Source organism: Malaya genurostris, chromosome 1 (assembly GCF_030247185.1).
Source record: "Malaya genurostris strain Urasoe2022 chromosome 1, Malgen_1.1, whole genome shotgun sequence".
NCBI lineage: Eukaryota > Metazoa > Arthropoda > Insecta > Diptera > Culicidae > Malaya > Malaya genurostris.
In genome coordinates, this window is record NC_080570.1 from 61741770 (window position 1) to 61757788 (window position 16019).

The following is a 16019-nucleotide window of genomic DNA, read 5'->3' on the forward strand; positions in this document are numbered from 1 at the left end:
GTTTTTTATATGTAGAAAGTGTGTGCAAAATTTGAAAAATATTGGTGCAGTAGGTTTTGAATGACGATGGACACGGACTTTTAAAACCTGATTTCGAGAAAAACACGTTTAAAATTTTTTGTCTAAAAAATCCAAGGAAACAAGCTCGTAGGGTCTAATATTTAAAAAAAAATCATATTTTTTCTTTTATAATATGTTACAATGAAACATTCCAAGAATGTTTTGTCAAGCTTTTAGGTCAATCAAAGCAGAAATCTTGGGCCTAAGTGCCGAGCTCTTACTTCTTCGCAGTATGTGATAAGCAATGATAAAGGCCCATAACTTGCTGATTTTTTGTTCCGATAGGCTTGATAATTTAAATTTTAATTTTAATTTCATAATAATTATGTTGATAAATTGTTACTCATAGCAAGAAGCTTCACAAAGAGAGATAATCAAATGCATTGAAATAATCAATTAAACTAATGGATTTTGTACACAAACAAAATTATGTTATTCTAGTAAATTTCCATAAATTCTGAAAAAAGCATTTGTTGAGTGTTGAGTTTTGATAAATATAAGCATATGTCGTATAAGAAGAAGAGGGTTTTTGTTATGTTTTGTTAGTTGGTCTACGATAAAATTACATCACACAGACACTAAGTGCTCTGACAGAACTAAAGAAGAGGACGGGTATAGCGTGATGGATAAGTTGATGCCTTTCACACAGCCCGGCTGAGTTCGATACCCTACTCCACAGATAGTTTTTCTGGCCCGAAGAGGCGTATGACCTTATGGTTAAAACCTCTTTAATCAAAACAAAAAAAATCAACTACCCTGAAAGAAGACGCGAGACAAAAGAATGATTTTGAACCTGCCCGGGGTTGACTAAGCCAACAAGTGTTAAAGTTCTCTTTAAACGAATATTTTTGTAGTTAGTTAAATCAAGCGAATATTTTTGCTTTCCTCTTATAAAAAGGTTATTCAATCACCTGAAAATGGACTAGTAAAATATGACTATTCGACTCAGTTCGTCGAGCTGAAGAATGTCTGTGCGTGTGTGTATGTATGTATAAGTCAAATAATGTAATTTCTCTCTAAGACGCAGCCTTCTCAGTCGATTTTCACAAACAGAAGCTCAAATTAAAGGTCTTCAGGTCCTATTAGTCGCTATTGAATTTCATCTGAATCCGACTTCTGGTCTCTGAGTTATAGAGTGAGAGAGAGATTTAGAGAGGAAAAAAACTTATTAATTAAAATTAACTTATAATTGCTTACAAGTTAAAAAAGTTATGTAAGTTTATTTCCAAATAAACTTTGTAGTCCTTATTCAAGTTTAATGTTTTTTTCGAATGAATACTCTAGTATATAGGATATATGAGAGAGAATTGCATCATTGCCCCACTAGTTGGATTAAAACAGATTTTTCCAATGTTCTATGATAGTTTATATCACTTGAATTGAATCGCATACGTAAAAATCCTGAGAAATTCCGGAAAATGGCAGAGCAATACATTTAAAATTTTGTCAGTATTTTGGAGCAATAGAATGTACTTGCCAAAAACGCAACGAACAAAAATGATCTCCGAAAATTTATTTTGAAACTCTCAGGTGGAGCTGTTCCCATAATTATTTGTTCTACGCTTGCGACTTCGAAGCCATCTCGACAATTTTTGCTTCGTGTACCGTCTCTATTCGGACAAACCATAAAAGATATGTGGAATGTTACGTCATATGAATAATATTAATGTAATTTCTCAGGTAAATATTGCAACCAGGAATTTTTCAGGAGCCAAAAGCTGATTAAGAATAAAATTGTGCTTGCATTTCAAATTCTATCTCAGAAGAGTTTAATTACGCAAAGGTGCTAAAAAGTTGAAACTTGTGGCTAAATACACAATTTATTTCTTACCAAAGTAAACTCCTATCATAGTCCAATAACTGTAAACACTTGCAGCTTATGATATCGAAACTACACTCTTGAAAGAGTGACATAATTTTTAACTTAGTTCAAACCCTTCGCATCTCTAACTGTGCGATGCTGCTTATCGATGCATTGCTGAACGAGCAAGGTTAATGTATTCTGACGAAAATGAGGTTCGTATTTCGACCCTGAGTTAGTGTATATACTACGCTCGTTTTTGCTATTCCAACAGCAGTATCACTTGCACACCGTAAGATGTTCAGAAAAACCTTCCGTCCAAGCAGGAAACAACCGACAGCGACTCGTGGCATTAAGTGCATCTTGAACATTTTCACAACTAAGGTGAGAGCGTGTCGATTTACACGACAGCGCTGAAGCAAAACCCAATGATGCGATCCGCGACCGGTTCGGCCGCTCAAATAAGAGTTTTTTATGTACACTAGTATTGGACATGTTTTGCAGAACATACTCGTTGAATGCCATCTGAGTTCCATCTGATGCCACAATCTATTAATCACCAACTCCTTACCGCGGGTAATTGGTACTGATGGGAAAGAATATGAATGTACGTGTGAACGAAACGTGCTTGGTTATTCTAATTAATTTTGCAGAAATTTATAAATTCTGCGCCTTTCCAAAAAACATGTATAGTTCATCACAACAGTTCGCATAGCTTTATGATTATTAGTACCACACAGTATATTCTATAAAGCTTCAATCATGCGAGCTTGTGTTTGTCCACTTACGTGAAACATTACTTTATTTATCCTGGATGTCTCATGTAATGGCTCTGTATTGAGACTCAGAAAGGCTATCAAAATAAGGTCCAGTAAAATAAAAAGCCGAAGATTATCTCGTAATATAACTTCAGGTGTCAATTTATTTTTAATATCATATAAATATGACCTTGGAGGAAAAGCAGTCATTTAGGTTTTCGGAACTATTGCTTCACTACTCGCGCATTTGCCCATTGATTCGTTTTTCCTTTTGCTGCTGCTTCCATTTTTGTTGTTAACATTTGAGTGTTTGGTTAAAAAGCTATTGTAGTTGTTGTGGTATTGATGTTGTTGGAAGGATCGTTATAAGTTTGAAAAATAAGTTAACTCTTGTCCCTGAAGTGCTGCTTGGATCCTGTATAGAAATTTTTTCGATGTCCTTGGATGTTCGTTTGTCCGATTTTTCGCAAGACTTTCCAAAATGGGTCAGTTTTCTGAAGGTATTAGCATGTGGCTTTGATTCTCGTATGTGAATTATATTCTTTGATTTTCGAAATCCAAGTAAGAATAAAACGACCTCTTCAACCACATATGGAATATACGAATATTATTTCGTACTTATTTTTATTTCATTTATAACTTCTGGTCAGTCAGTAATTTTTACTTTTTTCGGTTTTTACCGATATCAAACTAACTAGAGATTATGAGAGGAGAAAGAATATGAAATTATAGAGCCATAGTACTCAAAAAAGAGCAAGGATGTGAAGATAAAGTGCGGAAAAATGAGACGTGACAAGAGTCATTTAAGTAAGCAGAAGGCTTCTCGTATCTAAACTTTTACCTTCTACCAGAGGAGTCGAATAGCGATACGAATCATCCGAGTCTTTGATATGTCAGAAAGTAAAGGCAAAGGTCGTTTGCCATTTACTATCCGAACCGGCCAAAGGAAAGTTACGAAAAGTTGTCACATTTTGCCCACGACGGTTTCTCACACAATGTGTTTTATTGTGTTGATATTTTCTCATCTCTATATAGCTAGTTATAACACCGGAATGGAAGATTCGTCCGAAACTATTGCTTGAGTGCCTGGAGTTGTAGCGTATGGCTATGCGTCCCAGGGTGCAGGCGGCGCACAGGCAGTGCTCCACTCATCGTTAAAATAAGTCTAAAAAAAAGTAAAAAGTAAAAAAAAAATTTTTCGCACTTTATCTTTACATCCTTGCTCTTCCTTTGGTACTATGGCTCTATAATTTCATATTCTCTCCCCTGTCATAATTTCTAGTTAGTTTGATATCGTTAAAACCCGAAAAAATTATTCCGTACGTCAGGGACAAAGTTCCTCCGCAATTCCCTGTCTATGGAAAGAGTTTCACCATACTGCTCCACGTGTTTTTGTATGGAGCTTTCTTTAAATCTCATGAACAAGCACATCAACGACATATTTCTCAACGCACACGTGTATAGCATTATACATTAAATGGTTTTGCTCAACCCAGTGTTTTTTTTGTGAATTTGGCTACTTCCTTTTCGTATTCATCAAGAAACGGTATGTATATTGCATTATCAAATTTGTTCACCTGCGGTTCTTGTACCATGTTCATGTCGAGGGACATTTCCCTATGCATGATCTCTTTTTCGCTAACGGAAGATCAGATACTGCTCTTTCTGAAGTCAATTACAACGTGCCAATGTTTTTTTTTTCTTTGAATTTGCTCATCGTTCATTACACTACTCTGTATCATTCAAATAGCTTACACAGCTTGACACACACACTAATCTCATCAGCAAGCAACTGGATTGAAGTAACTATTGCACGCTTAAGAAAATAGACTATTGTAAGACGTAAAACTGATAAAACCATGGATATTGGCATATTGTCCAGCTCTAACATGGCCTCGGTGTCGGCGCTTGAGGTCTGAACAAAAATTTTCTTTAGACCACAGCTGTGGGACGTTGAAAGGGTTTGTGGTCTTTGATAAAAGGCTAATCTTCAGCTGATCCACCTTCTCCTGAAATCTCTTCCAAGCGACCAAGTCGGACCGAAAAACTACCCTTATGGAAAGACGGTTTTCACTAACCCCTTTGGTCACTTCTTCTCAATAATTGATTGCTTCTCTGGCACGACTGACGCTTTCGCATAATACTGAACATTTCCGTTCGACGCTCTTGTATATCTCCTGAAAGAAGAGGATGTTGTATTGTCGCTGAAGTTGGTCTGAAGAAAACCGCAACCAGCGTTAATCGTTTTTATCACGTTCATTAGCCAATGTATAACTTGCCAATGCGGAACTTGCGACAACTGCAACGGGAATGTATGCAATACCGCAGCTATTCCCAACCGGGGGTTAACGATGTAGTTTTTTGGAAGTCGCAAAGCATTTTCAACACTAAGAATCCTTCCAGGTCGGGGTTCGAACATACGACAACTGGCTAGCAAGCGTCCTATGCATTGAACCACCAACCCGGGACAAAATGTAAGCTTTAATCTTGCTCGAAACGCAATCAAATGCTTTCGTGCATGATACGTCCGATGTTCGAATTTATTGGGTTCCTGCGTGTTCCGTCCGATGTTCGAGTTTACTGGAAACTGTGGTGGCCAGTATTTTCGCTTTTTTTTGGAAAGGTAATAGAATTGCTGGAAAATCGACTTCTGATCGTATCTCCTGAAACCCCTGGTGTAATACACCATTCGATCAAGCGAGATCGGAAAATGCATGTGTGTATGTATGTGTTTAATGGTATAAGTGTCGTAAACCACAAAACCCACTTTATATCTTATCGCATAATTCTCTCGGAGATTTTCGCTGTTCAGTTTTGATGATCAAATTGCTATCACTTCTTGTTTGAAGATATAATGGTGACGCTAACGACAAAACGCCCTTTTTCCGATGATTGCACCAAAAAAACTTGATTTTTTCTCACCGATAAATTTAGTCACAGATGGCTAAACCGATTTTAACAATTTTAGGTTCGTTTGAGACTAGGTTCATTAGGTTCGGTATCGAATTCGAAGATCATATGGCTGACACTTCAAGTTTCGGATATATAATCGTACAAGTGACGCACCTGACTCTTTTTCTATCCCCACAATTATTTCAGAAAGTGACCAATTTATTATTGCTGATACATTAGGTTTGAGGAATGAAGCCGAATATGTGACCTAAACGCTGAATCATGCTTTTGTGAGCTATCCGAATCAATCTGAATGAACTTGTATAAAAACTGAGCCCAAATTTGAGTCAGAGATTATCTTAATGAAAAAAAGTGCTAGTGGACTGTGTCATTGACAAGAGAAAAATATTATCAAACCACTAGGTGGATTAAAAAAGGTCCTTTGTGATAATTTTAAATTCAAATTTTATAACTGTCATTAATTATGCATCGGGAGCTAAAAACACTAAAAGCATTATACGAATTGTGTTAATGACATTATTTAAATTAACTTGTATCTGATGAAAAAATACTGATTGGATTCTATGGTTTCCATTTCAGAGTTCGAGTTCTTGATCAACCATGCTTTTACGATTAACTAATGTAATTACAATTTCTTTTTTTTTTTTCTTCAAGTAACCCGACACCTCACGGAAGGGATGATCTGATGGCGAGTACACGCTGGCCATGCGTGACACCGCACAGTATGACAGAGCTTCCATACCTCGATATTACATCCAGCTTAACACCTAGTAACAACCCGGAACCGGAACGACTTCGTTTCTGGGATGAAACATACGCAAAGTACAATGGTGACATATTTTAACGATCATTTATTAAGCTTTTAAGTGAGTTTATAGTTATATAAAATTCCACAAAATTAGTTTTGCGATGGAATGGAACTTTGTTTCTAGGCTATCGTATGGCATTTGATTTTCATAGCACAAATTTCAAGAAACAACATGTTAACTTGCCGACCGCTACGTTCTGTTCCCTCAAAACTGAAGCAGGTTTAGATAAAATAGATACCAGTTTGAATACCGTTGGCATTGTGATGCTTTTGGATAGTTTTAGTGAGACTGAATGAAAATAATAATTAAAGATCAAATAAAGAATTTCAATATTTTTCTCTGCATTTGATATCCGAAATAAATCACCTTTAACAGATAAAATCGACAACGTCGAATTCTACCTTGATAGTGCTAAAATGTGTTGAAATCGTTTGTTACTTTTTCTGATATTGCTGATACAGTTTGAGTAAAAAGATTGTTTCATCGATTCCAATTTCCGCACTGTACAAACTTTTCACTCGAATTTTAACCTTTTGTAAAATTTCTTTTTCTGGCGGTGTCAGAGTTTCTTGTATTTCTGCTATGTATTCTTCCGACTCACCTCGTTCTTTCATCGCTTCCACAATACTATCGAGTCGCTGACTCTTCTCAATCAATCGTTTGTTGACGGTCTTGTCGTGAGTTGATCGGGTTATTGAGTTATACAACGATTTGTAGCAGATTTCCAGCAACATGGAAACAATTTGCGGTTGGTTCACATAGAATAAGAAAAATGATTTCGGTGCACCGGCATTTCCTCCGCCCGGTTTACGAAATGTTTGAATCTGAAGGAAGTTTTCCTCCAGCAACTTGTAGGTTAACTGTTTTGCTTCCTTCGCCGGTACCATCGCCTCCTTCTGTATATCTTCCTGTTCAATAAATTTTTTCAATCTTGTCACCCTGAAAATACGGACTGCTTTGGAACCGTACTTTTCCGTTATGATGTTTTCGATACAACTCCAATTGAGCTGCTCCAAAATTTTTTTCATATTCAATGTGTACTGCCCACCACCCATATCGCCATACTTGCTTAAAAAGTTAACCGATTCGATTACAGCTACGTATTGATCTAAAAACTTGATCAATTCTAAATTGCTTGATTTTTTCTCACAAAGCTGCTTCAACTCAACTAATGGTATAGGATTCGAAACCATTTCCCACGGTTTGGTTCGAGTATACATCAACTGCAACAAGTACTTCAAGCACTCTGCTGCATTGGCATCAATGAGCCGTTCCACGGCATTCAACATAATCGCATCTCGAAAATCTAAGTGAAACTTTTCTAAATTTACCATCCAATGGATACCTTCGTCGGGAGCTTTGGAAGTCTTCCCTTCCTGTAGATCGAGTAACATGCGAAGATCCAACTCAGGCATCTGGAAGAGCTTAGAGTCCTCATGTTCTAACATGAAAAGTTCCTTGTTTGTCTCGATTAGTTTCGGTTCTGGCGTCCTAATGAAATAGTTCATACCGACCAGATCACTGAACTTCTGCCGTAATGTGGTAATAGTGTTTTTGTCTTTTACGTCGGAAATCGATGTCGCCTTTAGAATGATATAGGATGCAGTTTGATACCCTGAGCGAAGTAACTCCTCTGTTAATATTGCGGACTCGTGGCCATACTTAGTTTGTATTAAATGCACGTAACGTGGATACCGCAGCACCATAAGAATTCGTTCATAGTCCAAAATGTACTCATAAGCAGTACTGGATTTATTAGGTTGATATCTTGCCAGACTGAACTTTATCAAAACCGCAAGAGCTTTGCAGACCTACAACAGTAAAATGTATAAGAAAATATCAAAGTACGCAGTAGGATCATTCCAATACAGAGCTACACTAGATGCACGCACAAGCCGAAAATGAAACATTTAACATACTTTTTTACTCAGTCAAAATTTAACAAATACCTCTTCGATATCCTTCTAGTTCTTCAATTATCTCCCTGCATTGGAACAATCCTTTACACTTCCCAAGGTAAAATTTGGTCGTTCCTAGTCAGTTTTTGAACCATAAAATAACAAACAAATCATTTCTTCCTTACCTCCGACTTGGACAGCTCAGTACTTTTCACTATCATTGGTAACGTCTTAGATACCGCCGCGAAGAGATCATCGGCGACCATTCGTACGACTTCACCGAAATGCTGTTGTATGATACATGAACACAATTTGCCTAACTGAATTGACATTTCGCAAATTAAGAGCTTCTAACTTAAAATTATCAATCAGCTTCCGAGTATTGTCGTTTTATTTCTTTCTTCGCGACAATATTTATCACTAATGTTGGGTCGACAGGTCCCTACAATAATTACTATTCTGTGCAGAAAAATATGTTTAATGCACGCACATGCATAAAATTCTGACGAGCTTACGTTGAGGATTTTGACGTTTATTTGAATACTCACCCATGCTCAAAACAGTGTAGCATTCTGTAACATAACACGTGCACGAAGAGAGTGAGTACCGCTGTGAGATCCTACGATCAGCTGTTGCTTTAGTTTAGCGTCAATAATGTATGTTTTGTTAGGATTTCATCGATTCGCTTTCAGTTTTCGTAAACATTAAGCTTCAATGGCTGATAAACGGAACTTCCGCTCCACTTATTACGAAAAAGTTGGTTGTCGTAGCGTAGAGGAACGGAAGTCACTGGAGATTCTGCTAAAAGATAAACCACTGAACGTACTTAAGTTAAAACAGTTTTGCATTCTCTTCACTGTGCCGAACATTCATCGAAATGTCTTGTGGAACTTCTTATTAGGTAAGTACTCCAAACAAATTTCATATACGCTTCTGCATATGTTTTTATATTAAAATGTATACTGTATATATGTTTACCATTCGCGTTTTTTCAAGGAGTTACTCCCGCCTACACCGACTCTCGACAATACGTTATGACTCAACGGGAGGCAGTATATACAGATTTGTTGCGAGCACTACAAGTAATGCGACTTGTAGAAGTTAAAACCCCTAAACATAAGGTTCTCTATGCTATGTGGTTACTGGAAACCAAACAGCTCTGTCTTGGATTCGACTTGAATGTATGTATTTTATAGGAAGCTTTATCATACAAATAATAACTTTTATTAATAGCAAGACAGCCCGTTTTGCAATATTACCGAAGTTTTATTGCAAATATTCGACAATGACATCGAAATCTATTGGATGGCGAAAGGGTTTCATGAATATAGTCAGGAAATTTTGGAGGAAATGGGTAAACTTTCCGATCTCACCAACACCATACTAGAAAAGGAGGATAACGGTTTATTCATCCATCTTAAATCGTGTGATATTCTCTCTGCTCTACCATTAACTAAGTGGTACGGATCGTTCTTTGCTGGTCTGCTTTCGGAGCCAGCGCTTATCAGAATATGGGATAAAATCTGCGGCGGTTCGGTCAAAATTGTGATATTTGTACTGATAGAGATTTTGCGAACGCTTCGTAGGAAGGTACTTCAATGTACCGATCTTTGCAGTCTTTTGAAATGCATAGAATCCGTGAGTATATTATGAGTCTACACTGAGTATGTTGAAAAATATGTTTAATATTTAATATTTTTCCCAGATTAAAGGAGAACAGGAAACAGCCGACTTGATCGTGAATAAAGCGATAGAACTATGGCAACAAAACAAGGGTCATAACGAGTTCATTCTTCAATCTAAAGTAAAAATGATAATTTGAGATCGTATTTTTTCAAGCATGTTTGAATAGAAGTTTATTCACGTACCACAGTTCTGTTACAAATGATACAGTAAATTATTTGTCGAATTATTTTTTATATGATTAAGTTTATTTAAGAAAGTAAAATGCTAATCTGTTACATTAATTTAAATACCCATTTTCTGACTATTCATTTGTATCCGATGTCGTTGATCCATCTCCAGCTGCTTTACGCGTGTATAAAGAGCACTCCCCACTAACACAACGATATTGGATGTCCACCAAAGGGATGATTTAGCTTCGTTGTACCACGAAGTAGCTATTACAGTCTGAGCACAAGCTTTGGCCGTTCCTGATATGTTATGAGTCAAAGCTGAAGTAACTTTTATCTGTAGAGCAGTAACGAATCCTATTGCAAATCCACATATGCCTCCAACTGTCATTGCACCCCAGAACCATAGCTCTGTCAAATGCTTGTAAGCTATGATCACAGAAAGTTCCCCGTTAATCAGTATCAGAGGGATGAAGATAACGGCAGAGTAAACGTTGTTATAGTATGTCAAAAGCCACACTTCCTGGTTCACATGCACAAGAGTTCGTTTGGTGTAAATTGAATATAAAGACAGACTGAACGAACCGAACACTCCAAACATTGTTCCTATGAGTGAAAAAGATTCAGTCAAACTTTCCTGATCTACACCGATCCAGAAACCTGCTACAATGAGCAAGCAGCAAAGTACAGATTTGCTACTAGTTTTCTCTCCTAGTAAAAAATATGTCAACACCACATTGAATACCGTTGTTAACGATCGTCCTATGTAATAGAACGCCACGCCAACGTACTTCAAGCAAAGATTATTTGTGGTTATCATGACAGTGAAAAGCAAAGAGAGTGGTATCACTTTCCGGAATGTGGTCCTATCCAATGGATTTCCAGCAGGAACGTTCAACAATTTTGGATACTTCTTGCTTAATATCGTCATCACAAAGCAAATGGATGAAGAAACCAAAACTTGGAACCATGTTACAAACAGTGGCGCTTCAAGGTCCAAACCGCTTAGTAGAGCTTTGTTCACGAAAACAGTCAGTATGGAAATAATCCTGAAAAAAAATTAGATGATTCTTTCCTGGAAATATTTATATCATATACTTACCAATACGTTACAACCACACTAAATATCCTTACATATTTGGCAAACAGCGTTCTTCTGTCGTTATCCAATGGCTGATACATTTTGTGCAATTTTGCTAGTAACTTAAACGTGAAGGAGTAATGTTGTCATGAAATAGGTATATGTTGCTATCCGGGTCGAAAAACCGTGCGCCAAATGAATGTAAAAATAAATTATGATGAGCTTCTATCCATAGTCCAACAGAATCTCATGAAGATAGATAACGCTGGAATATTGATAAACTACTGATTATTTGCTTAATTCCTAACTTGTAGAGAAATGTTGGAGGTATGTTGATGTTTTCGAATGATTCTGAACTCAGTCTCAACTGCTGTCAAATCTATATGTTCTAACCCAACATAGCAGTCACTGAGAGCTTCTCTTTGTTTACGTTGCTTACTTCACTCAGATCTCACAGAGAGAGGCGAGATGGGCCAATCGTGGCCTTAAACAGCCGGTTAATGACAGCGCAAAGAAAAAAAGATCTCACAGAGAGAAACTCACGGAAAATGAAAATGGAATAAAATTGTACACGGTTAACGAAAATGATTCAGATTATTATATTCATTCCAACGAGAAAATTTTCCCGAAAGAATAAAACTGTCCCAGACACAAGGACCAATAAAATGAATTGACTATCCTATTTTCAAAATACAGTATCAGAGACAGTCTTCTGGAGCTGAAATTTTATAATCTTATTCTTCAAAGTCATAAAATCTGCTCATCTTTTATATCAACAGATTCACAATAACCAAATGGCTTAAAACATAATCACAAACTAAACCTGTGATGTTGCTGTATCTGTTCTAATGTAACATTACTTCTATAAATCTCTGAATAAGGAATCACAGAATCGTTTTACCGCATTTCGAATGAGATTAAAATCAAAGTCCTGAGATTAACTGTTAAATAAAGGTTGGTTCTAGTGATGATAATTCGTCAAAATGGATAAAGTCAACACGCAGAAAAATTTATTTTCAATTTTAATATATTACACTTTGAATTCAAAGATATTTTATTTTGAATCGGCGCTTATTTTAATTTTCCTTTGATTCAAATACATTTGATATTTACTTCAAAGCAAAAAAAATATTTCTACGCGCACAGAAATAAAATGAGCATTAAATTCAAATATATTGTGCTTTGAATTCAAATATATTTCATTTCCACCTGAATTTCATTTCTCTTGGAATCAAATACAATTGTTATTTGATTCAAAGCAAATTAGTTTTGTTTCTAGAATCAGGCTTTCGTGCGACTGTGTGTGGATTCAATGATAGATTTTTTTGAATTCAATAAATTGTTATTTACAAACAATTTTCGACTAATTATTGTAAATTAAATTTTTATTTATCATTGAATACATTTTGTGCGCGCAGCTAAGTACAGGGTCCGCCATGAAACTTTTTTTAAACATGCAATGAAACACAAACGGTTCATCCGATTTCAAAATTTATTTTTTCATATTAAAGTACAGTAGCACTCGCCATTGACCGTGGCGGCGGTTCCTGCCTCATTTTCAAACAAAAATGGCCCAATGATGCCGCCAGACCAAAATCCGCATCAAACCGTCACTCTCTGAGGATGCATCGGCTTCTCCATGATAACGTACGGGTTTTTCGTCCTCCAGATGCGACAATTTTGCTTATTAACATACCCGCCGAGATGAAAATGTGCCTCATCTTTTCTTCCCATTTTCATACGTAATTTTCGCACACATTCCGCAACATTACCAAGATTTTCAAAGTAAAACTGCACTATCTTCACGCGTTCCTCAAGCGTATACACAACCATTTTCGTTCAGCGGAAGGATAAAACTAAGTTTCTGTCAAATCAAAAGTGACATTAAGGTTACCAATGTCGAAATTACCGCTAGTTCAAAAAAAAGTTAGATGGCGGACCCTGTATGGTTGCGGTATTGACTCCTCAGCTTCCTTTCGTTCAATAATTTCCAAAAGCTCTACTGTGAAACCTTTTTCTGAAATTAATACAAATGTAAGTTCCCTGTACATACATAATTCATAACATACCTTGCCTATGAAAGCACTCACTATAATATCGCCCAATTCTAACGATTTCAATAGTGCAGATGGTTTAAATTCGTCAACTGCCTCGAAAGTTTTTACTTTCTCGAACGACGTTTGAATGATGTAACAAAATGAAATCTTAGCAAAAGTTGTGTTAAATATCACAAAAGTACCAATGTTTGACTCAATGAAAATATTTTAGAATCAATAATCTCTGACATTTGATTCGAGGACAGAAAATTTTAATCAACATCCATGAATTTGAAGCTAAGACTCAGTATATTTGATTCAGTTTGATTTAAGAGTCAACATAATTTTTTATTTGAATCTATCCAATGACATTTTTGATTCAAATACATTTAATGTACTGTAACAAGCATCTGAATCGAATAAATTTTTGATCTGATTAAAAAAAACTTTGAAATTTGATCCATATCTCAATATATTGGAATTTAATTGCACACGAAATTTGATTCAAAAAGAGTTTTATTTGATTCAAAATTTAATTCAAAAATAGTTTTATTTGATTCAAACAATTGTTTCAAGTTGACTTAAAGACTCAATATATTAGAATCTAGTGTGTTCTATTTCTCTGCGTGCAGGACTTCGACGCCGAATATCAAAAATAACCTAACTAAGCCAATATCATTTATATCAAATCAGCTATGAAAACAGCCTTGCAAACGTTTTTACGAACAGATAACAGACCCAGCTCAATCAATATGTAGCGATACCGATGTACCTTGGATAATTGAATGAGCCTCTCCTTGCTAGATGGTAGAGTGCGAATCTAATGAATTTGCGTTGGACAACTTCAACACGATATCAATTTTATAATGAGATGGTCTAACGACAGTTGTGTATTGGAGCGTTTATCAAACTAGTGCTCAATAAAGAGTCTTCAAATAGTGTATGTTAACGAAATTCTTAGTGATCCGAAATATGAAGCTTCAAAGCTGGGATGCTTTCGAAATAACGTAGTTAGCGTGGTTCTTGATATCAAGTTCGTGGTGAAGAATAACTACCAATTCCTTCACATAGAATTCACGTTCATGAACATGTTGTGGAAGTTTAGTGATACCTTCTTCTAGTTTTTATTAGATGAAATAATTTAAAGTCATCAGTAAATAATAGATTGGAACATTTCATACTTCAAGTTGAGGTCATTGATATAGAGTAAAGATATAAATCCGAGTTAGGTTCCAGATATGTAATCGTTGCATTTGTGGGCTGCATTACACACACGAACAAAATTTTCAAAATCTTGTGTAAATTTCAAATTCACTCTATGTTTGTAGCAAGGTGCTGACTACTGCCACCTACTTGACTAGCCTCCGCGATCTCTCAAAACGTTCAATTACATTCCAGAACGATATCAAAGTTCTCCTGCCTGTTGTAGAAATATTTCAACTACAACCGTTTGAGCAATTCTCACACGATAAGTCCTTTCATATAAATTATACGTGAAATCAAACAGGACAAAACAAAGATAACCTTCCATTTTAACCAACTAAGGAGTGTACCGAAAAAAAAGTTATCCTCAAATTTTTCTTTCAATTTATGATAAAAAAAACGATTTTTTATTCAAACTAAAAATTTATCCTTTATTGTACGAGGTTAAACTTGAGCATAATGAATACCGGATGAAATTTAAGTTATAATTCACGAATTTTCGAACTTTTAATCGAACGCTCTTCATCAAGTTCCGGACAAGTGTTGCATCGCATTTATTGGAGGCTTGAGCCCAAACTGTTTTGAACTCCTGCATGTTCTCAGCTGCCTTGCCATTCTTCTTGAAGACCCTCTTCACGATTGCCCAGTAACGTTCGATGGGCCAATTTGGTGGATTGATATTTTTCTCAACGAAATGTATACCCTTTTCCGCAAGCCAATTGAGAGTGGTTTTGACATAGTGAGCCGATACCAAATCCGACCAAAACAGTGGAGGTGTACTATACATCTTATATAAAGGCAACAATCTCTTCTGGAGACACTCAGATCGTTAGATTTCTACATTTATAGTTCCGGTAGTGTAAAAAATGGTTAACTTCAAACCACAGGAACATATTGCTTGCCATACCAGTATCGTTCGATCGAATTTCTCCACTTGAATTGACCTGTCCGCATCGCTCACATCCTCCCCAACGACGACAGTAAAGTATTGTGAACCTGGAAGGGTTTTTGAGTCCTCCTTTACATAAGTCTCATCGTCCATCATAACGAATGCATCCGGACGCTGCAAAAGACGCAAAAACAATTCCCGGGCCCTTGTTGTTGCTCGTTTTTTCTGTTCTACACTTTGTTTCGAGATTTTCTGCTTCTTGTAGGTCTTCAGGTGATTTCGCCTCTTGATTCGCTGGATCATTCCGACACTCGTTCCTGCTCTTTTTGGCCAAATCACGTATTGACATTGATTTGTTCTTCATGATTAAAGATACCACTTTCTGGTCCAGTTTCGGGTTGGAAGAATCGGTTTTTCTGCCTCTTCCTGGTAGCTCATCCAAAGAATAGTATTCCCCAATCTTATTGATGATGGTTTTAACACTGGCATAATGAATTCCAAACTGCTTCGCCAATTTTCGCATAGTAATACCCTTCTCACTTAGCCAGTAAGAGGGGTAAAAGTGTCCAGAACCTTATGTCGTTTTCGTTTTTAAATTGCACAACACCGGTGTCGTTAAGGTTGCACTGAAACCGTTCGTTTTTGCCAATTTCACTATACCAGTGCTACACTTTTTCTGCACCGATACCACTGGTGAAGCACTCATCAAAAGTTTGGT

General features: G+C 36.4%; 4 protein-coding genes across 7 annotated transcripts in view; 2 read left to right on the forward strand and 2 right to left on the reverse strand.

The window, feature by feature from the left end:
* The window catches only part of LOC131440240 (juvenile hormone esterase), a 58533-nt gene extending 51868 nt beyond the window's left edge, over positions 1-6665 (forward strand). For all 4 annotated transcript variants that reach the window (XM_058611345.1, XM_058611344.1, XM_058611346.1 and 1 more), the window contains exon 8: positions 6187-6665. In XM_058611345.1, coding sequence (XP_058467328.1) covers positions 6187-6376 — 190 coding nt within the window. In that variant the 3' untranslated portion in view covers positions 6377-6665. The remainder of the gene's footprint in view (positions 1-6186) is intronic.
* LOC131440241 (DNA-directed RNA polymerase III subunit RPC3) lies at positions 6647-8738 on the reverse strand. Its single transcript, XM_058611348.1, has 2 exons — positions 8425-8738; positions 6647-8152 (listed from the first exon to the last, which is right to left on the reverse strand). Exons 1-2 carry the CDS (start codon positions 8569-8571, stop codon positions 6776-6778), a joined length of 1524 nt encoding a protein of 507 aa, XP_058467331.1. The 5' UTR covers positions 8572-8738; the 3' UTR covers positions 6647-6775.
* A 153-nt stretch (positions 8739-8891) lies between these two features.
* Positions 8892-10114, forward strand: LOC131440243 (TBC1 domain family member 7). Its single transcript, XM_058611350.1, has 4 exons — positions 8892-9140; positions 9236-9420; positions 9473-9877; positions 9945-10114. The coding sequence occupies exons 1-4, from the start codon at positions 8954-8956 to the stop codon at positions 10059-10061; spliced, it is 894 nt and encodes a 297-aa protein (XP_058467333.1). The 5' UTR covers positions 8892-8953; the 3' UTR covers positions 10062-10114.
* Positions 10115-10207: 93 nt separating this feature from the next.
* On the reverse strand, positions 10208-11540 carry LOC131440242 (GDP-fucose transporter 1). The gene is made up of 2 exons (XM_058611349.1): positions 11195-11540; positions 10208-11141 (listed from the first exon to the last, which is right to left on the reverse strand). The coding sequence occupies exons 1-2, from the start codon at positions 11272-11274 to the stop codon at positions 10208-10210; spliced, it is 1014 nt and encodes a 337-aa protein (XP_058467332.1). The 5' UTR covers positions 11275-11540.
* Between the last annotated feature and the right edge of the window lie 4479 nt (positions 11541-16019).